A 21100-nucleotide genomic window follows, 5' to 3' on the forward strand; every position below is an offset into this window, starting at 1 on the left:
TCCTCTGCTCCCCCCTCACTCTCCCTCCTTCCTCTGCCAGCTCCAGCCTGTGGGTGCCACCTCTGCTCTGCACACACCTGTCCCAGGCTCCCTCCTGCCTTCCCCAGGCCGCCTAGGACCCTTCCTCTTTGTACTGCCACCCAGTCTCATCCTTCCCCTTCCAACTGATCCTCCCCAAGGCTGCCAGTCTTTTAGGAATCACAGATGTGACCCATCCCTCCTCTGACGGAAGCCTTTGTCTCAGGGACCCCTATTTGGCTTCCCCCTCTTGCCCGACCCTCTCCTCATACTCTGGTCCTGCTTGGACTCCCAGGTTGGAATCATAGGGCATTGCACCGATGGCTCCCGTAATGGCTCTCAGAGATCACCTGGACAGAATTCTGGCACACAGGGGACTCACTTATTTTCTTTAACTCACTCCAAAGAGAAGCTGACCAATAAAGGCTTGGATGTTCAGCTGGATGCAAAAGACTACCACCTTGCTGGGTCCTTAGTCCCCCTCCAGGAATCAGGAAGCCACAGAGGCTGGATTCTCCTCTCTTACAGCACACTGGCCCTGCTTCTCTTCTGGCAAAGGCTCATAACCCCTCATACCACATCCTCCTACAGTGACCTAGGGGACAGACAGCTGGGCCCACCCAGGCCGAGGTAAGAAGAGCACTCACGAGTCAAGGAGGTAGTAGACATCAAAAGCGCCATCACAGTACTGCAGAACGTCCTCATCTTGGTTCCCACTCTGCCTGGCCTGTGGGTCTCCGTAGCTGCAGAAATGGGTAGAGTTCGGGTAATAGGAGTGGGAAGCTCTCCAGCCTGAGCCAGGGTCCTGGAAGCTCTGGGCTCTGGAAAGCCACATAGGTAGCAGCAGGAGGAGCAGGAGGAAGAGCACAGAGCAGGGCACACAGGGGCTGTGCCTCCCCATTTTGCTGCCCGTCTCTGTGACCTCCTTGCTCATGGGACCCTGTCCAGAGCCCAGGGAGGCCGAACACCAGCCACCTCGGGCCTCCTGTGTGGCCACCTCCTCTGTGCCCAGGGACCAAGGCCCCTGGAGCCCTGTCACCAATGCGCAGTGGGCCCACACCAGTTCCCTCTGAGAGCACAGTGACTGAGGACACTGCTTCCCTCAGTGTCCAGCCACGGACTGTCCCCAAGGCCCTCCCCCCACCCCAGGGCAGAATACCCTGTGGTTATGACGGATGGAATGGTTGGCATGGTGACTTTGTGACCCGCAGCTCTGCCCAGGGACCTGCTTGTTGACAGCATCAGGATCATGGTCAGCATCATGACCACATGCAGGTCCTTGGGCGGAGCTGTAGCTCACAAAGTCACCATGTCAACCATTCTGTCCATCATAATCCCAGTGTTTTGCCTAGAGGAGGAGGCAAGGGCCTTGGGCACAGCTGGCAGCAGGACACCTGGGGCAGCAGGATTCCCAGTCTCTGTGCTCCGAGAGGGAACTTGTGTGGGCACATTGGGCATTGGTGACAGGGCTCCAGGGGCCAGCCAAGGCCCCTGGGCACAGGGGAGGTTGTCAACCAGGAGGCCCTGGGGCAGGGTTCATAAGCAAAGCGGTCACAGAGACAGCCAAGAAAATGGGGAGTCATGGCCCTAGTTCTGTGCTCTTCCTCCTGCTTCTGCTGCTGCTCCTTTCAGCCCTGTTTAGCACAGGGAGCCCCCAGATGTAGTTGCCAGCTCGAGAAATGTCCAGCGACTCGGCCTGGGCTCCGGAAGTTTCCAACCCCAGGTCTCAGTGCACAGCTGGCATAAGAGGAATGCAGATCAGCCGCCATGCCCAGGCGTCTCCGACATCTACTTCATCCTGAACAAGTGAGTGGCCCTCAGATCCTGCCTCCACCCAACTCCAGGAAGAAGCAGTCCCGGTCACTGCAGGCAGGATGGGGCCTCAGGGAAACCCCGTGTCTGTAAGAGGACTGGCAGGGCCTCCAGTGCTCAGCCCCCAGCACAGGCCTCAGTGACTTCCTTTTCTCCTCAAGTGGGGGTGTCACCACAGGGGTGGGCTCTGGGTGGCTCTGGCCCTGCAGCAACATGGCCCAGCCCTGGGTTCTGCAGGGCTCTCAGTCACTGGGCCCCAGGAGCCACCTCCCAGCCCTGGGAGAAGCCCCAGCAGGGATATTTTGCTCATACAAGAAATGAAACATACTCATGCCAAAGGCTGTTTCGGATACCGTTTCCCACTGCACACTCACAGCTAATTCAGTGCCATTAGTACGCGATACATTTAAGTATACAGTCCTGTTGGCTTCTTCTGTGTTAATAGAGGTGGCCCTAAAAAGAGAAAAAAATGGATTGTGGAAAGCAGAAAAAGGAATAATTTATACATTTTAAAATATGTACCACATTGCCAGCACATACTTGATACGTTACTACATTTATGCAACTCAAGTAACATCCACAAATTTTATATACCAGGGAGACTAGATTCTAGAACTAAAAAAATCATTCAATTATGGAGTTTTTCCAAAAAGCCCAATGCAGTACCCTTATACTATAATCCTAAGAAAATATTAAGAATCAGTAACTTCACATTATACATTCTAAAAAAAAAACCCTATTTCTAAATTTCTTCACATGGAAATCAAAAACTTCTAACTAGGGGAAAATGAGTCAGGAAATTCTTTTTCTTTCTCTTTTTTTTTTTGGTACCAGGGATCGAACTCGGGTCCTTGCATTTGCAAGGCAGGCGCCAGAACCACTAAGCTAAATTCCCAGTCCTGAGTCAGGAAATTCTTTGTATTTTAATAAACATTTATCACTTAAAGTATTTTTAAGACATAAAATATAAACATTTGTAGCTCCCAGAGGAAACTTTAGAACTACAGCCATGTTAATATATGTTTGAAGAGTCATTCATTTGGTCTGAGCAATTAAGTACATGCCATATATATTGATTTTATTATTTTTCAAAACACAAAATAGGCCGGGGATTTATTTATTTATTTATTTATTGGTACCTGGGATCGAACTCAGGTCCTTGTGCTTGCGCAGCAGGCAGCAAAACCACTGAGCTAAATCCCTGGCCTAGGCCGGGGATTTGATCCCGAGTTTGATCCCTGGTACAAAAAACAAAAGAAAACAAAACACACACACACACACAAAATAATGCAGGCCTTTACTTGAAAACCTGAGAACAGAAAAATTCTAATAACATCACCACATCAGACACGTTTAGCCTTTGGATGTTCCCTATTACGGGAGAGAATGCACAACCTCTCGGAATCTATCTTCCAGAGGTCATTCTAAAAGGCCCTTTCTCAAATAATCAAACATTTTTTATGTCAAAAAACATTCCCTACTTAGTTTTTGAAGTGATAATCTCCTTATAAATTATACCTATTGTCAACGGCAGAGATACTGAATAGCCCCAGAGGGGCCTGGTTTTGCAAAACCGTTATCAAGGTTTCAACGCGTGACCCCAGTCTGGCACCTCCAGTTGGGTTAAACAAGGTGCAAACAAAATGCTCAGCCATTTCTGCTTCCGTGTCTAATATGGCAGATATGTGTAGGGCCTGAAAACAAAATCAAAAGATACAGTTACTAGAATACAGTTTGCAACACACACACACACACACACACACACACAAACTTTATTACACATTCTGACAAGAAAATAATATGTTTTGAGAAATACCACCTTTTTTCTTTATAATAATGATCCCCGTAATGTGATAGCTAGAACTGTTTCAAGGTACTAGTATGTGGATTTTCAAAACAGGCATATATTGAAAGAAAGTATCTAAAACATAAATATTTTAAGCATTTTAAAATAACACTCATTAAAAGATTAAATTCACATCTTCATTTTTGCTAACTTCTTATGCTGCCCTGACTTTATAACTTTATTGATCCCATTGTAAACTAGGAGTCACTGCTCAAGTGTAGTGAGGGATCAGGCACCAATCAGAAACAATCTGAATCTCTACCAGCAGGAGACTGGATCAACAAAGTGGGATCTCTTTACTGGAACACTACTCCGTAACACAAGAGGAAGAAATTACTGCTTTGTGCAATCATGCAGATTTCAACAATTATGTTGAGTGAAAGGAGTCAAACACAAAAGAGTAGATACCCCATGAGTCGATTGACACAGCCCAAGAACCAGCAAAATGAGTCTGTAATTATAAACATTAGAAAGCAATTTCTTCTGGAAGAGGGAAAGGGCAAAGGGAACGCTTCTGGGTGAGAGACTTGTTAAGTATCTTAATCTGAGTGGTTACACGTGTGCATATGTCTTTTAAGTCATTCATGCACACATTTAAGAGTTGTATATTATATTTCATGATTAAAAATGTGGGGAAAAAAGCAGTTATGTGCATTAAAATTTATTCCAATTTGCCCTAACATTTAATTTGCCTAATGAACAGAAAGGGCTTTTCTTCACCCTATGAAAAAGTAACAGGAAAAAAACAATACAAATAATTTAAAATTTAAAAATGAAAAAATGTGAACACAGCAAAAGAAGGGCAAAATCATAATAAACTTCAAATCTGAATTTTTATATCATTTCAGGATTTAAGTGTCTCTGAACAATTAAAGGTTTACATTTCCAAGAACATAACAACAGCCCAGCATAAAAGTATGCTGAAGTTTACACAAAATTATCATGAGGAAAATTATTTAACGGGATGAACTATTTTAGATGAAAGAATTATGTATATTAGTTTGGAGTTATATTTTATATAGCCAGCTAGAGAAAAATGTCTAAAGGTAGTATAACTATCTTAAAATTAAACTGTTTTTAAAAATAAAGTTTAGTAACAAGTATAGAAAATAAAAAATATAAAAAAATTTAGAGGGTAAACTTCCATGAGATCACAGTCATAATTCAACTCAAACTCAGCATTTTTCCTCTAATATACTATTCCTACGCCCAAACAAGCAATCTAAGATAAGCAGTTACATTTAAACTGTGGCAAAAAGAAGTGTCTGAGTGAGGCTGGGATTTTTTTGTTTTTAGTTTATGCTTAATACACAATATAAAGAGAATTTTGCCATTGACATGGGCTTGAAATTCAAACTAGCTCTATGACGTTTTATTATTTCTCCCTCCCTTGCTCCATGAAGAGCGACTTCTCCAGCTGCACCTCATTGGGACCACACACTCCTCTCCGGGTCTGTAGGAAATCCTCAGTTGGGAATGCTTCCTTTCCCTTTGAGGATAGGTAGGGTGCACCTTTAGAGAAGCCCTCTGCAACATTAAAGATAAAAGAGCCACACCGTACCTTGAATCGAACTCCTTCCTCTAAAACAATGTAGCCTCGGGAAGGGGTCAGGTCCTGGGACTCCGCAGAGGAGTTGGCCTCGGTCACCGGGAACTGCACGGTCACGGTCCCGAACAGCCCCTGCGCGGGCTCCCAGACCACGGACAGCACTGCCTCGCTCTGCTGCGTGGAGAGGGAGACCGAGGCGGCCACTGGCTCTCTCAGGAAGAGGCGCTCGCTGTTGTTGAAGGACAGGACTCCGGGGCCATCGTCGTTAGCGAGTACAGTGACCAGGTCTGCGAGGGCGAGGAGCGGAGGTGAGCGGAAACAGCGAGCTCTGAATGCCAGAGGAGCGTGGTTGTGTCATTGGAAATGAGGCCTATTCGTTACCTAAAGCCATTATTTTACGTAAGTTTTTCTCTTAAAAAAGAGGAAAATTGGGGGCTCAGTGGTTCTGCTGCCTGCCTCACAGGCGCAAGGACCCGAGTTGGATCCCCGGTGCCAAAAAAACAAAACAAAACAAAACAAAACAAAACAAAACAAAAGAGCAAAATTGTCTAAAGCATTTAATAAAATTCCATATTCCCTCGTGATATAAAAACAGTCTGTAATCTTGGAAGAGAAGGCATGTTTGTCAAGCTAGTGGAATGGCATCTCCCAGGAGTCACTAGCAATACCCCATTTAATGCTCAAAGAGCAAAACCATTGCCGTTAGAAACAGAAACAACACACGCAGCGGCATCTCTCCTCCCTGCTCAGGCAGCAGAGTCCTAGGGCTATCGCCCAGGAAACTGGCACAAAGAACGGAAAGGAAGGGCCAAACTGTCACTATTTTCTAAATGAAATGTTTGTCTACTAAGAAAATGTACAAGAAAAAAATTATTATGAGTCAAAAACAGAGGCTTAGAAATCCCCAAATATCAAGAGCTTTCTATTTTTACAATCATTAATAAAAATATTAGTAACTGCAACAACCAATACTATCAACAACTTACTAACTTTCTCATCCATATATTTAATTTTCACAGTAACTCTACAAGGTAGATTGTATGATTATTCCCATCTCACAGAACCTATAGCTAAAGCTGTCTGAGGTTCAAAAGCTAGGAAGCGGCAGAGCCAGTGTGCAAGGCCAGGATTGCACACGTAGAGGAAAACACAGGTACAGACTCACTACATATCTGCGCACTGGCTATGAGGGTCTAAACAGGAAGAGAAGGGGCCTCGTTCGTGCAGGAACACACCCGGATGGCATCACGAAAACGCTAAGAGCCACAGGAGAAAACCCCAGCACTGCAATGTGCAGCTGTGGCGGATGCTGGTGCACACTCCAATGTCCCTGTCCCGACCCCTTCTCGGGCACACGCAGCAGTCCCTACCTGCCCAGTGCTCGCTCTCTGCACCCGAGGACAACGCTGACCTGTGAGAGTGAGGCCAGCCCTGCTGCAGATGCTGGGCCCCGAACTCCCAAGAGTGGCCCTCAGACTCCGAGGGGCAGGAGGCAGCGGCCTCCTCCTTGGTAAGGGGATGCCCGAGCTTCGTCCAGCTGTGTCACAGGACATCGGCAGGACCGAGAGCTGCCGGGCTCTACCTCATCTTTCATCAGCTTTGGATCGATGCAAAAGAACTTCACACTGAAACCCAATGCCTAATGGTGTTTCATTCTCTCCATGATGGCAGGGCACTGCTTTATACCATTTAGGACAAAAATAAGGTTGTATCCTTGTCTCACACGCTACTAATGAATAAATTCTTTCCATATTAAATAGTAAATGTAAAGGAAAACTACGATAAAGTATATTTTTCATAACTATTGTATTTTCTAATATTATAATGTAAAATATTTTAGAGTGGATGGAAAGAAATAAGTAGCATTTAACAAATTATTAGAAAATATTTGATACTTTACGTTTTAAAAAAAACCCTTTTAATAAAAGGCTTCATAATAAACTTAAAAGACGTATGCCAGTGCAGGAGAAATATCTGTGATATATGTATGCAGTGAAAGACTGAATTTAGATACTAACAATTTTCCTATAAACCAATACAAACACAAGCCACGGGAAAGTCCACAAAGATCCTAAAAACCAGGGTCACACAAAGGAAAAAGAACAGAGCCAAACCCACTAATGAAAGGAAAATGAAGAAAAATGCATAAAAATGTACAATATGACCACGTATCTTTCATTTGTTGGAATCAGTATAAATATTTTAAGACAAAAGCAGTTGCTAGTGAGGACATGGGGCAATAGCCCCAGTGCCCAGGACCGCGGACACGACAGAGGCGGTGACCCTGTCCCTCACTCAGCACCCACTGCACTTGACCCGGAGTCCTGACTGTCCCCGCTTACAAAGACGCAGGCACAGGCGCATTTAGTAAAGCTTTTGGAAATGACCAAAAGGTCCATTAATCAGGCATGGTTTAAGACATATCTACTTTCAAAGCAGGGCCGGGGATTTAGCTCAGTGGTTCCGGTGCCTGCCTCGCAAGCGCAAGGTCCCGAGTTTGATCCCTGGTACAAAAAAAAAAACCAAAACACCACACAAAGCAATTATTGTTTCCATAAAAGTTTTAAAAATAGAAAATTACAAGCCTAATGTAAGCTCAACAGAGTGCAATGACCTCCCTCACTGTGGTGGGCAGTAACCTATATGATCCCAATCAGAATTATCTCTAGACTTCTTTAGGAATACTTGAATTTAAGTGTCCTCTCTTTCCTGTTATGTGGAACACAGAAAAAAGATGCTGAACACCATCTGTCTTGTAACAGTGAGTAATCTTGGCTTTGGGATGAAGCTATTTCCAAAAGGGCCAGGAGATGAGAGAAGACCTCGGAGTCTGGAAGGATTAAGTCCTGGTCCTACCTCATCTAAGGCCATATATCTCTGAACGCTGATTAAATCCATTTGAATTGAATTTTGAATTGCTCACACATAGACAATTCTTAACCAGCACATGGTGTCCCTTCCCAAAATCCTGTACCTGTAACTCTCTATGTTCTACAAGAAAATCATTTCATCTCAAACATATGCTCTCTGAACATGAAACAACAGCCACACCCTTGAAAACAGGTTTCTGCAGTTAGAAATAATCAATTTATTTTATCAACACACCAATAAATAGAATACAGTAAAAAAGGTAAAGATCAATCTTTGGTTACTCAAAATTCTTTCATATTTTTCAAATATAAAAATCAAACTTCTTTCCACAGAAAGGGCATTAATGCTAGGAATTCAAAGGTTAATTAACTTAAAATCCCCAAGAAGCGAGTTTTTAAGAGCCCTTCTAAGCCGATGTTCTGTATGTTCACACGGGTTCCTCCTTTATTCTTCCTTTACCTTCTCTAAGTAGCACCTAATAAGCAGTGAAATAGGATAGGGTAGGTTTTAGTAACAATGTCACCCCATTCCAAATGAAGAATGAGGGCTGCAGTGGTCCCAGAGATCAATACCCCACCCACCGCTCTACGCAGAATACTGTGGTGTCAGGGGAGACTGAGAGAAACACCTTTGTCTCTCCTGCAGCTAAGGAGGAAACGAGAGCAGAACTGTATTCTGAAGGGGAGATGCCTGCAAATTAAATACAACTGTGATATTTGAGGAAATACTTTAATATTCCCTTTAGTATCAACCTACTTTTGTTTATTAGCATAAACACACACAGGATAAAGCACCATTTCACTGCCACACACACATTCTGAAATGCTTATTAAAACATCTTCTATTTTGAGTACAGAAATCTCTTGTCCCCGTACTGGGGAAGCCAGCATGATGGAGAGGGTTACAGATAAAGAGACCATTGATTACCTATTGTATTTTTCCCCAGCTCCACTCCAGGAGAAGGATTTGTTAATATGAGCTGAAAGTTTTCATCTCCTTCTGGAACATCATCGTCCAGAATCACAATGTCTTATACCTTTCTTCATCAGCAAAATGAAGAATCTGGCCAAAAAGGTAAAAGGAAACAGTTTTATATTTAAATATACCCTGAGGCTTTATAAAATGTTTGAAAAGAAATACAATATAGTTGTAAATGTAAAGAATAAGCTACTTTACATGAAATCCTTTTTAAAAGTTTTTGCATGATACCTTTTTAATTTAAATGGACAATATTTTATTTTAAAAATCAAAGATTAGAGAGGAAAAGAAAAAAGATTATGGAGGAAGAGACAAAGTAAAACCTACTGAAAACTACTAAGGGTGTTTCGTAAGTTCAAAGAAAAACAAGTTAAAATGTTCAAGAAGCATAAGAAAAACTGTGAGGTCATTTTATGATATAAATTCTTTAATACAAAATACTGTGTCCTCCAGTATCAAATACTGTGATAAAATAGTTCATGAATCTTTCGAATAGTACTAAAAATTCAAATTACATTATTTGCTAAAATAGTGCAATAAGTGAATCTACCCTATGGAAATATTTTTTCCCGACTTACTGTGGAACAGTTTATATAACAGCTCATTAAGGTTAATTTATTTATGCAAGACCTAAGTCATGATAATTCAGAAGAAAGAACAATGATAAAGTAATTCATAAAAGTCACCCCCGATCACCACTGGCACCTACCACTGGGGAGAAGATGTAATCCAGCCCCAGCTGGGCTTCCAAATTCTGGGCGTACATGAACAAGGACACCTGGCCCAGAGCCTCTCTTCTCCTCTCGGCAGCCAAGGTCACACTTCCATGCAATTCGCTTACTTCATATCTATCAAAGAACAAAGAGAATGCGCATCCTGTTTCTCCTACAAACTTCTCCATGGGAGATAGTAAGCCCAGGAAATGCCCTTCACACAGCCTGGTGCTTACCTGCTACGCTGCCACTCGATTACACCTTGGGCACCATCATTGGCATCAATAATAATTTGTGCAGTCAAGCCTTCTGCATCTGAAAAAACACAGACACATACTTTAAAATGAATATAAATTTATTAATATCAATCTTACTTAAAATTCCCTTTAAAAGCACGGTTTGATACAGAATTTAGACAGTCTCTTTGAGATTATATAATTCCTAATATACAGCTATTGTTGATGTGACTCAGAAGATGTTTCTAGAAAGCAAAGGCACAAACGCTTATAGTGTCCATAAAAGGACACTCTTGCTTGTAAGAGCCACTGAGATATAAAAATTCAACCAACTAAAAACAGCAAGAAATAATAAGCAGTGGAGCACATGGCTTTATTTCTATTATTTTAATTTTTTAAAAAATTGACACCTTTATAATATCACCACTTTGGGAGGGAGGGAAAATGGGCACCGTTGGAAGGAGAAGGGCAAGAAAAGAGGAAAGAGAAATGGGAAAGGAAGGTGGGGGGTGATGCAGAAAGAACAGGTGTGAGACAGAACCAAGAGGGACAGGAATACAAACTAGACAGGAGGAAAGAAGGGAAAGGGAGAGTAAAAAGGGACAAATGACACAAACTTCTCTGAACCTTTTTATCCTGTATTCTGTGAATTAAGTGTAGTATGTTATTCATACAGTACCTATTACTCAATCTTGAAATAGTAACTCATCTTGTTGCTGGTGCATGTTAATTTTTTCAAAAAACTGTCTGTCCTTTATCTTAGTTCAGGGTACTCCCCACTCTGCCACCGTGGGGAAGAAGGAGGGAGAGTGTAATTTTCTCTAGACCAGTGCTGGCAAACCTTTCAGACCTTTCAGTGATAACACGAGCCGCAAGTGTCTGGAGAGAACAGAAAATCGGGACCTGCGCCCATCGAACAAGAGGCTAAAAAACAGAGATTCTAAAACCAGACCACGCTGTTAAGAGCATCGCTCTACCACTTCCTAGTGGCATGATTTGGAGCATATTGCTCCGATTCTCTCAGCCTCTGCTCCCATATCTATAAAATGGGAAGAAGATGCAAACCAACAGGAGCTCGGCAGAAGTCAGCAACTCCAGCTACACTCAGTGTGAGCATGGGAATTAGGAAGGCTGTCATTAGTTTCTTAGTGTGAACAATAATCATCTTGCAATAATCCTTGATGTAAACCATCTAGTCCTTGGAGCTTTCTAGTTTCTTTTACAAAAGAACCAAAACCAGCCAAATACTACTATCTAGGAAAACGATTATTTCAACGTTTGCAAAGTTGTCACTCTGAGAGATGGAAGGGAATGAGGAATGCTGTTCCTCAGGTCACTGCATTTGTCCAGCTTCTCTTCTAACCCATGTTGATCTTCCCCATGTCCAGCCCACCTTCTACCGGCGACCCTCAGTGCTGCTCACTATCGCCCCCTACTGGGCAATCGCACCTACAGACAATCCAAACTGCAAATAGGAGTTTGTGTCCGAAGAATACATTACTTTTAAAGAAATTTACGTAAATTTGTAACAAGGTCCAAGTTTCACCTTTCAGTCTGGAATGAATTAACTCAGTCTTTTCTAAAAGCATGAAAAGGAAAAGATCAAAGGTCAAAAAAGGACCAGGAAACACAACAAATAAAAGATCTGCTTAACTTAAAAGAAAATAACACCTCAGAGTTTGGAGATTCAATAAAATAGGTAATTAAATTTTAAAATAAAATGAAAGGAAAAGTCCTTCCAAACCACTAATACTATTTTGAGGATTAAATGAATTGTTATAAAATAGTTGGAAAATGTAAAGAGTATGACATAATAATATTTAATATCTTTGTAGTGTTGAATGTACAGAACTGTAATAATATGTTCTATTAAAATAAATATAAAAACCCATCATCTCTTCACACAGAGCTGAAATTAACAAACATCACAAGAGTCACTTCTGATTGAAAAATGAAGTTATGGGCCAGGGATTTAGCTCAGTGGTTCTGCTGCCTGCCTCCAAAGTGGAAGGACCTGAGTTTGATCCCCAGCACACACACACACACACACACACACACACATGAAGTTATGTCATTTGAAGTGAATAAAAGAAACAAACAAAAAGTCCATCCTACCTAGTCTGGGAGGAAGTGAAGTTACAGGAGCCATGATGAGTTCGACAGAAGTTAGATTCACCAGGAAGTACTCTTTCAGCTCTGGTATGTCATCCTGAAAAATTAACCCCATTACATGCCTTAAGGATGTTCTCAAAAGGAATTAACTCCGTGAGCTGTTTTAAATTTTTTTCTTACATATACATTTGCATAAACAGTATACAGAAAATATTAAATTGTAAGCAAATAGAAGAAATTATTTAAATTAGAAAAACAAACATAAAAGTATTAAACTTATACTTGGTTAGAGGAAGTTGTTAGATTGAATAATATGAAACTATTTAAATTTAATAGTTTTAACCTAGATCCATATAATAGGTAAACCAATTATGCAAATATACAAACATAATTATTTTAAATATAACAATAAAATATTTTAACTGTCTATAATAGCCAATATTTAAAATGAAGAATACCATTGTACCACAAAAAAAATATATAGGCTTTGCAATCAAGGAGATCTAGTACCAAATTCTGTAATTTTAGTACCAAATTTACTCACATTTTAGGGCCTAAATTCTTTCATCTTTTTATTAGGGGAAAGAATGGCTACTTTGGCGTAGGGTTGTAATAATAAAGAAAAATAATGTATGTACAGTGACTGGCCTTTAGAACTACAGCTATCATTATTAATCACTAATCCACATAATAGTAATGAAATCAGGCAGATGCCTAGAACATAAGCATTAGCACAATCCATGTCAGGAGTGATACAAAAACTCAAAGTAGGGCTGAGGATTTAGCTCAGTGGTTTTGCCGCCTGCTGCGCAAGCACAAGGACCCGAGTTCGACCCCCAACACACACACAAAAAATGTAGAAATGGAGCAGTAAAAACTCGTGTGTGTTTGTGTGTGCGTGTGCGCGTGCATGCATGTGTGTACATAAAAGATCAGCACACACACACACCAATATATGCTTTGCATTTTAATAAAGATATATTTCAAGTGAAAACATAAAAAGTGAAAAATTAGTCTTTAGATTATCTCCTGTAATATATGGAAAAACATAAGTTAGAGAATCAGTGATATCAAAGGACTGTCTTCCACCTACTCCCATTGCCCCAGCCCATGCCACAGCTCCCTGCTTGCCATCTGCTATGCCTGAGATGGAGAATGGCCCCCAAGGGGCTTTTGGAAGATGACTGAACTATGGGGGTGACAGGGCTGACTTACTGTTAGGAAGGGGGTCCAGTCAAGAGAGCTGTGCCACTGAGTCACGATCTGGAAGAGCACATCCCCTCCCTGTCTCCTCCCTTCGAGCAACAGTTCCTGGCTGCCATGATGCGAGCAACTTTCCTCTGCCATGCCCCTCTGCCCTGCTATCCTGTCCTGGAGCCAGCCAGCCAGGGCCTGTAGCCATCGAGCAAAATAAACTTCTCCTTTCAGTTGTAGGTGTCAGGGATCATGTCCCGGAGACAAGGAAAGTGACTAAGACACGGCTTACTTTTATGTCAGGGCTACAGTGTTTTAATCTAGTGCTACTCAGGGAGCAGAAAAGTTGCAGGGAGCTAGGAGAAAGAAAAGTGGAACTGAAATCCAAGGTTCAAAAAGGTAAACTCTAGGTAAAAGAAAGTGCTAAATATTTTCTGGTTAAAAATTAATGTAACTAAGGAATAATCCATATAATTGTATTCGGTAACATACACGAGACATTTGAAAGATGACTGCCCTACAATTTTTTTCAAATCCTGTGTTACCGGCTACCTACTGACATTATCTTTTATTTTGTGGATTTAGAGTTTTCATGATGTTACATTAGGTTACAATGCCAGGGTAATCAACAAAATAAGAGTGACTGACTTTAGATGGTGCATGGTTTATGCTATCTATAATTAAGTAAAAGTAAATGACTTTGAGAGAGTAAAACCCTTTAAAAATGAAACCCCTCCAAATACATACTGTAGTAACTAACATTTTTTTCAAATGTAATATTCATTTTCTCTTTCCCTTCACATCCATCCCTTACCCCTTCCATAGCACTATTTTTCTAAACCTCCTATAAATGTATTTAAGAAGCTGAAACAGTAATGTATTTAAGAATGTATTTAAATGTATTTAAGAAGTTGAAACACTAAGTCCAAAAACAGCACGAAATTTCCCATGAGAAATCATTTAAAATGCAATTTCAGTCCCCTGTGATTTCCTTAGGCTTGACTGTAATCATATTCTTTGCCCTCAGCCTCTAATGAGTTTCCTGCTATCTCTGTTTTAGCGGGTCTTCCACACAAAGATTCCGACCGCCCCAGATCTGCTGGTCCAGTGAGTCTTTTGGAGGAATCAAAGGGCTCCTCTGGAACCTCTCAGGCCAGTGCCATTGTAGAGGGAACTGCACTAAGGAAATTCTGTTTATCACGAGATGTTTCTGTAATCAAATATATAACACCAGGCCAGCCTATCTAATCAAGAATAGGAACTCCTGTGTGGTTTGAAAAAAAAGTCACGAAAAGAAATCAGCTGATTTAAAGGCACCAGCAGAGTGGAACCAATCAGACTTAAAGAACCCTATCGGAACTGAATTCACTAAATTTCTAGAGATTATGGTTATAAAATATACAAAGTTTATATTAAAGGAAAAATTACATACATACATATACACACATATACTTGTACATGCGCTGGGGATGGATCAAACCCAGGGTTTCACAAATGCGAGGCAAGTGCTCAACTGCTGAGCCATATCCACAGAACAGAGCAACATTTTTTTAATACAGAGAAAACTGAAAGTTATACAATCTTGCCTCGCGTGAAATTTTATACCTTGAAATGGGAAGCCTCTTACTAAATGTGACTGCTGATGTCAGAACATTCCATCGATTCCTACTTCCCATGCGGTGACTTCAGGTTTAACACAGAAAATCATCATCAGAGCTTTACCTCAAGTATAGTAATGTTGATGGCTGCTGCCGTTTGTCCTTCTTCTAGAATCAGAAAGCCAACAACAGGGATGAAATCAACTTCTGGCTCAGCTAGGTGTCCTTCCATTTGATTCTTCAGACTCAATATTCCAGGCACCGTGGTGTATGTGACATTGATAGTCCCTAACTGAATTGGATGCAAAAAAGATTTTGGAATTATTTAAATTTTGAAAATTATGTTTCACTGTGAACCCTGCCTTTCTTGTAACACCTCCAGTACCTTTCATTATTGCCCCAAATTCATCCCTTCTCCTGTGCCCATGTCATGGCTCAGTGACACCCCAAAGGGGGTGAGACCTGCTTCCCTGCCTGGACTTTGAGTGTGGGTGGCCCTGTGGTTTGCTTTGGCCAATAGTACAAAGTAAAAGTGAGGATGTGCTACTTCTAAGCCTAGACTTCCTAGGGCTTGCATGTTTTCATTTCCTTCTCCGGCCTCTACTTCAGAGAAAATTAAAAATATACAGAGAAAACTATACAAGGCCAGCCTCATAATGGATCCACAGCCGGTCCGCTACCATATGGTACGGATAATTCATGATTGTCCATTCCACAGCATTTCTGTGAAAATAAATAACTCCTTCAAATTTTTCAGAAGTGAAGCTATTATAAAGTACTGCTCTGAATTAATAAATATTAATTTTTCCTTTCTTTGCTTATTTTCATAATGGCTTTCACCCATACAAGTAGGATAGTAAAAATCCCTTTGCCCAGAAACCCAATTTATTCTAGCATAACACAAACCTAGAGATCCAAATTCTCAGTTGATGAAAAGCTGAATTGTCACATTAGCCTCCTGTAGTGAAACAAATCTTGATGAAAGAGCAAAATTTAAAACTCCATGCGGTTCACCACTGGCTTCAACCGTCAGGACAGCGGCATATCCTTGAGTGTCCAGCAGAGCAATTCCTGCTGGTGGAACCCCTAGAAATAGCAGGGACTCCATTAGGAAATCTAACCGTGATTTGGCACTAAGTTCTACATACTTAAAATAGAACCCTGGTCTCCAAAGCATATTAAAGGAACCAAAAAGGGCTTACTTTGTTCACATCCCTAACAGAAATCTTCAGGCTGACAATCTATATTGCATTTTTAAAAGTCATGATTTCTTTCACTTGATAGATTATTGCCCTTATTAGCTACATGGCTTATCAGAATTCTAGAAACTGAATAGAAACTGAAGAGAGTATCCAGATAATTTTCTGAAAATAACTAAATTTTGAATTGTCCATATACTGTATTATAATTGTCCAGAATCCAAACTGATTTGTTAGCATAAAATTATTTTCAGAAATTTCTACCTTCAAAAGTATATTTTAATTCCATAAATAACTAGGAAAAATTTTAGCACTTTTCTCTTAGTCCATAAAGATAAGCATTCCCATATTTTGCTAGTGCTTTTTGGACCTGTGCTCTCTTTGGCAGCACATATACTAAAATTTGATCTAATATTTCTATGGGACAGACAATATTTAAAGTTGTATTTTTAAGTTGGTATGTATCAATTGGTAAATACAGAGATAGCAACTATTTCTTCTTTGTTTTTTCTAAAAAGACAATAACAAAGACAACTCAAACTTGAATTCTGAACTACCTTGTGTCCTGACGTCATACAGAATGACTTGGTATACTTCTTTCTCTTCCGGAACGTTGTCATCCAATAGATGTACAAGTATCGTTGTGTTCACTGTTCCCTGTGTCAAACAGAAGGAAATCCATACCTGTGTTGCTACTGAACATAAATTACCTACTGCTTTTATCGCCCTTATAAACTGCATCCAAACATGTTTTCATTTAAACAAGAATTCTGTGGCTTAAAAAATTAATTAAATAAGAACCACCGGCTCATGAGAAGCCAGATTTAAAGCAAGTAGAGAGGAACTAATTGTGAAGATTTTGTTACCCAATTTTTTTTTTTTTTTGGTACCGGGAATCAAACTCGGGACCTTGCACTTGTGAGGCAGGTGGCGGAACCACTGAGCTAAATCCCCGGCCCTAATTGTAAAGATTTTGAATGCTGAGCTAGCTAATCAATGAAAATCTTATCCAAATTACTACCAAGTAGGTATGAAGAAGAGAGAATGATGATAACTACAAGTGGTGTTGATTTTCTATTCCCTTTTCCTGAAAATACAATGGTTTCTTTTCTGGAAATTTGTCATGAAGCTTTTCTTTGTGGTATTACCTCATGAAAGAAGAGTTGTCCAGTAAGGTTAGAAAAATTGAGTTCACAATTTTGCCCAATAATGTTCCAGTCAACAGTAACATTTCCTCGACCAGGAGGTGTTCTTATCACATGGAACTGCAAAATTCCTCCTAAAATCAAAATGGATAAATGGATAAATGCTTATAGAAAATGAACTAAACATTTGAGCTCAACAAAACTCAAATCCCAAGCATGCAACTACTGTATTATGGCATTACTACTGTATTAGGCCATTCTGGCTTGAATTTTCTAGAACCATTATACATGCTTATTGTTGATTAACATAGGGATTTCATTTCTAAGTACTTCCCCATTTAGGAAAACTTCTGGAAATTCAGGGTATAAAAGTTATAAAAGCACATGCTAAAATGGGAAACACAAACTTGTATACACTCCAAAACATGCACCAGAACACGAATGTTCTGTAAGTTAAAGAAAACAATAAAGTCCTCCTGGTCAGAACTAGTAAGAGCACAAGTAAATATTCCTTCATTTCTCAAAAGGAAACAAATTCCTTACACTGGTATGCAATGTGATTTTACACAATGCATGCATAAAAATGCTTGCAAATACCTGAAAATCACATTTCTTTAGATTGTAACTTACATATACCATCGATGGTTTTGATTTATCAAAAGAAATCCAAAGGAAAGGTGTCAAATCTATACATCAATATCTGTAACTTCACCCAAGTTACAGTTACCCTTCTCAGATTACTGAGTACTTTAGGCATTTTCTATTCCTGGCTTTTATCCTCATGTAATATTTTAGAAAACTAAACAAATCATGAGAGCTATTTCTTTCAAATTGCAAACCATGAGAAGAAAGCGGCTAGGAGTTATGATGGACTTTGTGGCTTGCTGAAAATACGCTCATTCACTAGTTTTATATGATGAGGAGTACAAGCTATATTAACAAACAGTCTCACTAAAATTCTTATGAAAAGATAGAACAGTGTTTAAAACACTTTGGTAGAAACACATCTTTACTCTCATTGTAAGTATAGCCATACAGTTGAAATCCATGAATATTCACTAAAAATGTCATTTTCATGGAGTTACAAAATAATTTTTGTGTAGATAAGGAAAATCTTTCAATACTTTTTAAACAAAGGGAATAGAGATAAAACAAAATATAAATCTTTTTTCTAATAATTTTTGAAACTACTATAATTTTTTATTTCTGAAGATAATAAACCTAGACACATAATATGAGTTTATCAAACAAAAATATCATGGATTAGAGACTATCTTTATATTACATACTAAAAAACAAAGTCCATTTCTAATGCTAAGTTTAAATACAGAGCTCTAGTACAATGAATTGTTTTGGAAGGATGCTGAATACACAAGAAAATGAAAGCATCAGAAATATTTTAATATATTTTTAAGTGTTTCAATGTGAAAAATACCTAGTACCCATGTGCTAGTAGACTATGTCTTGGATTATTTTAAGTGTGTATGACAGGAACCAAATTCTTCAACTGTTTAGGTGTAACTGAAGAAAGTCTACAAACAGCCATAATTGCCAGTAGACCATTTACATTTTTATATTTGTTTAATATAAATAAAATACAGCCCCTACTATTAAATTCTAGATTCTCTCTATTTTACAACATCTAGAACTCAAATATAGCAAGTTTGTATCAAAAACTAAGTCCTTATTACTGAAAAGCACAGGCAGATCCTTGGAGTTACTAAAATGTCTCACCTACAGTGTTGCCTGGTGACACAAATCTAAAGGCTTCTAACATCGGAGTTTTCTATTTTTTTAAAATCACATGGGCCGGGGATTTAGCTCTGTGGTTCTGTCGCCTGCCTCGCAAGCGCAAGGTCCCAAGTTTGATCCCCGGTACCAAAACAAACAAACAAAATAAAATCACAAAAACCTTAGAATAGTTCAAATGAAGATTACAATATTTGATCACATAATAAAAGCACAAAGAGAACACATGCGGCAAGACAACAAAATGAAGGTCATTAAAGATCCATGTTGAAGGAGAACCTAGAATCCTAATGATTAAAAATGTGGTTGTAAAGGTGTAGAAAATATTTAGAAATAAATGCACCATTATGAGGTGAAAATAAAAATGAAATGCTGAGGGGAGAAAAAAATCTTTCCACCAATTTACTACGTTCAAGTAGCCTTAAAGTTTTATACTACTTAGTAAATATCACTTCTGGAAATTTAACAAGTTATCACAGAAACAATTTCCAAGAAAATATTGTAAGAAACACAATTTGAAGCATAAAATACACACAACACACACACATACATAAACGTATTTCTTAATTCAACTCTCTTAAGACACATAATCTTGCAGGCCTATTGCAAATTGATCATGCCAACCACAAGAAGAGCATGAGAATTTTCTCTAAGAAATCATCAAATGGGAAGAATTGATTTCTCCTCTGTAAGGCAGGCTCCCAGATGCCAGATCCATTTAAAATTCTTTCCAGGACAAACAACTGGAAATGCCAGAAAGCTACCTTTAACCAGGGAGAGGAGTCAAGTGACAGGCATAGGAAAAAGAAAAACGTAGAAACAAGGGGTTGGTTTTCCAAATCTAAGCCAAAGGACAGGAGGAAAGTCCTAGGGAACATGGATGCACTCTAAAAATAAATATTTTACCAGGCACCAAATGGCTTTCTTGTCTTTTTGCCAAGGATGAAAGCCTGAGGAGCACGCTCAGCTACCAGAGTCTGACACATTACCACACTATGGGAAATCATTTGCACATGAAGTCAACTCGGCCCACCTAAAGTGGGTGACGCATTTTAAACCTAAGGCGGAAAATCCATCAAATACTGTCCAGACCAAGTCCCATGCCAATAAACAATACGAACAAAAAATGCATTTCAGTAACACTATTTCATCGATTTTTCCCCAAACCAGAACTTTTTATAAAATAAATCTCAACTACAATTATATAAAAATAATAGAAACCCCAAATACACAAAACATTTTAATCAATAAATGTATTCATGGTATACAGTACTAGTGTCATCCAAATTAAGTGCTTCTACAAGAAAAAGAAAATGCATCTAAAGTGTACAGGAATATGAATAATTTCAAGCACAGACTGTCAAAGTGAGAAAGAAAAAAACGACTTTATTTTATGATGATTATTATTATTATTTTGGTACAGGGGATCGAACTCGGGTCCTTGTGCTTGCGAGGCAGGCACCGGAACCACTGAGCTAAATCCCCGGCCAAAACTGACTTTCTAAGAGAGCAGTCCTATATACCTAGGTTTTCAAATTACATTTCTTATTCAAATCTTTGGGTTAAAAAGATTCATGCTGTCCCTAAGAAAAGAAAAAAAATTTAAATCCATTGAACAAGACATGTTGATCGTGATGCTGTGGAACAGTGTGACTGAGTGAAATAGCCAACACAAATTTATAAAGAACACATTTATACACAGTTTGCAACTGCAGTAAAATCCACTGCCCCACAGTTCTAAATTCTGTTCATTATATTTGATAAAAGGTAATATTTACCACTTGGCACCTCCCCAAGGGCTTTAGGAAAAATATAAACACAGGATTTTACAGAATTCAATACATTGTTAAACACTAAGGCAATTTCTCTCCTTGAATCAGAAATGGATTCTTGTGCCCGAAGTTGAGCAAAATCCACATTTCAAATCTAATCACATACATGAATTTCCAACACTAGGCCAACAGCAATTTTTTTTTACCCCATTTGGTTAGCAGTTATCATTGAAGAATAATCAAATTTTCTTTAGTTTACATTAAACACCTTGTAAACTCCTCTCGATACAGATTTCTCTAGGCAATTT

General features: G+C 39.5%; 3 protein-coding genes across 4 annotated transcripts in view; all 3 read right to left on the reverse strand.

The window, feature by feature from the left end:
- The window catches only part of LOC147820453 (anthrax toxin receptor 1-like), a 22434-nt gene extending 20242 nt beyond the window's left edge, over positions 1-2192 (reverse strand). The window contains exons 1-2 of the mRNA XM_087204202.1: positions 2159-2192; positions 666-761 (exon numbers count right to left, since the gene is read on the reverse strand). The gene's annotated coding sequence lies outside the window, so the exon portion shown is untranslated. The remainder of the gene's footprint in view (positions 1-665; positions 762-2158) is intronic.
- Positions 2170-15334, reverse strand: LOC147820454 (adhesion G protein-coupled receptor V1-like). 2 transcript variants are annotated; one of them, XM_087204203.1, is made up of 10 exons: positions 15313-15334; positions 15052-15219; positions 13351-13527; positions 12139-12232; positions 10024-10102; positions 9784-9922; positions 9024-9158; positions 5238-5512; positions 3349-3524; positions 2170-2283 (listed from the first exon to the last, which is right to left on the reverse strand). In XM_087204203.1, the coding sequence occupies exons 2-7, from the start codon at positions 15157-15159 to the stop codon at positions 9117-9119; spliced, it is 639 nt and encodes a 212-aa protein (XP_087060329.1). In that variant the 5' UTR covers positions 15160-15219; positions 15313-15334; the 3' UTR covers positions 2170-2283; positions 3349-3524; positions 5238-5512; positions 9024-9116. The 2 variants fall into 2 exon arrangements, with proteins under 2 accessions (XP_087060329.1, XP_087060330.1); XM_087204204.1 differs by having other exon boundaries at positions 13351-13685.
- Positions 15335-16683: 1349 nt separating this feature from the next.
- LOC147820455 (anthrax toxin receptor 1-like) overlaps positions 16684-21100 on the reverse strand; it is a 35264-nt gene continuing 30847 nt past the window's right edge. The window contains exons 14-15 of the transcript XR_015448487.1: positions 17275-17402; positions 16684-16783 (exon numbers count right to left, since the gene is read on the reverse strand). The gene's annotated coding sequence lies outside the window, so the exon portion shown is untranslated. The remainder of the gene's footprint in view (positions 16784-17274; positions 17403-21100) is intronic.

This window comes from Heterocephalus glaber, unplaced genomic scaffold (assembly GCF_053883595.1).
Source record: "Heterocephalus glaber isolate CG9 unplaced genomic scaffold, H.glaber_assembly_v1.0 deba00001914, whole genome shotgun sequence".
In the NCBI taxonomy this organism is placed as follows: domain Eukaryota; kingdom Metazoa; phylum Chordata; class Mammalia; order Rodentia; family Bathyergidae; genus Heterocephalus; species Heterocephalus glaber.

Excerpts from the sequence above, each read along its gene's own strand:
- LOC147820454 (XM_087204203.1), bottom strand. The coding sequence starts at position 15,159 with ATGGAAGGACACCTAGCTGAGCCAGAAGTTGATTTCATCCCTGTTGTT. Across the intron at positions 9,923-10,023 it reads ATCGAGTGGCAGCGTAGCAG|ATATGAAGTAAGCGAATTGC; the intron begins GTAAGCACCAGG and ends GTTCTTTGATAG. Across the intron at positions 9,159-9,783 it reads ATTACATCTTCTCCCCAGTG|ATTCTTCATTTTGCTGATGA; the intron begins GTAGGTGCCAGT and ends CTTTTTGGCCAG.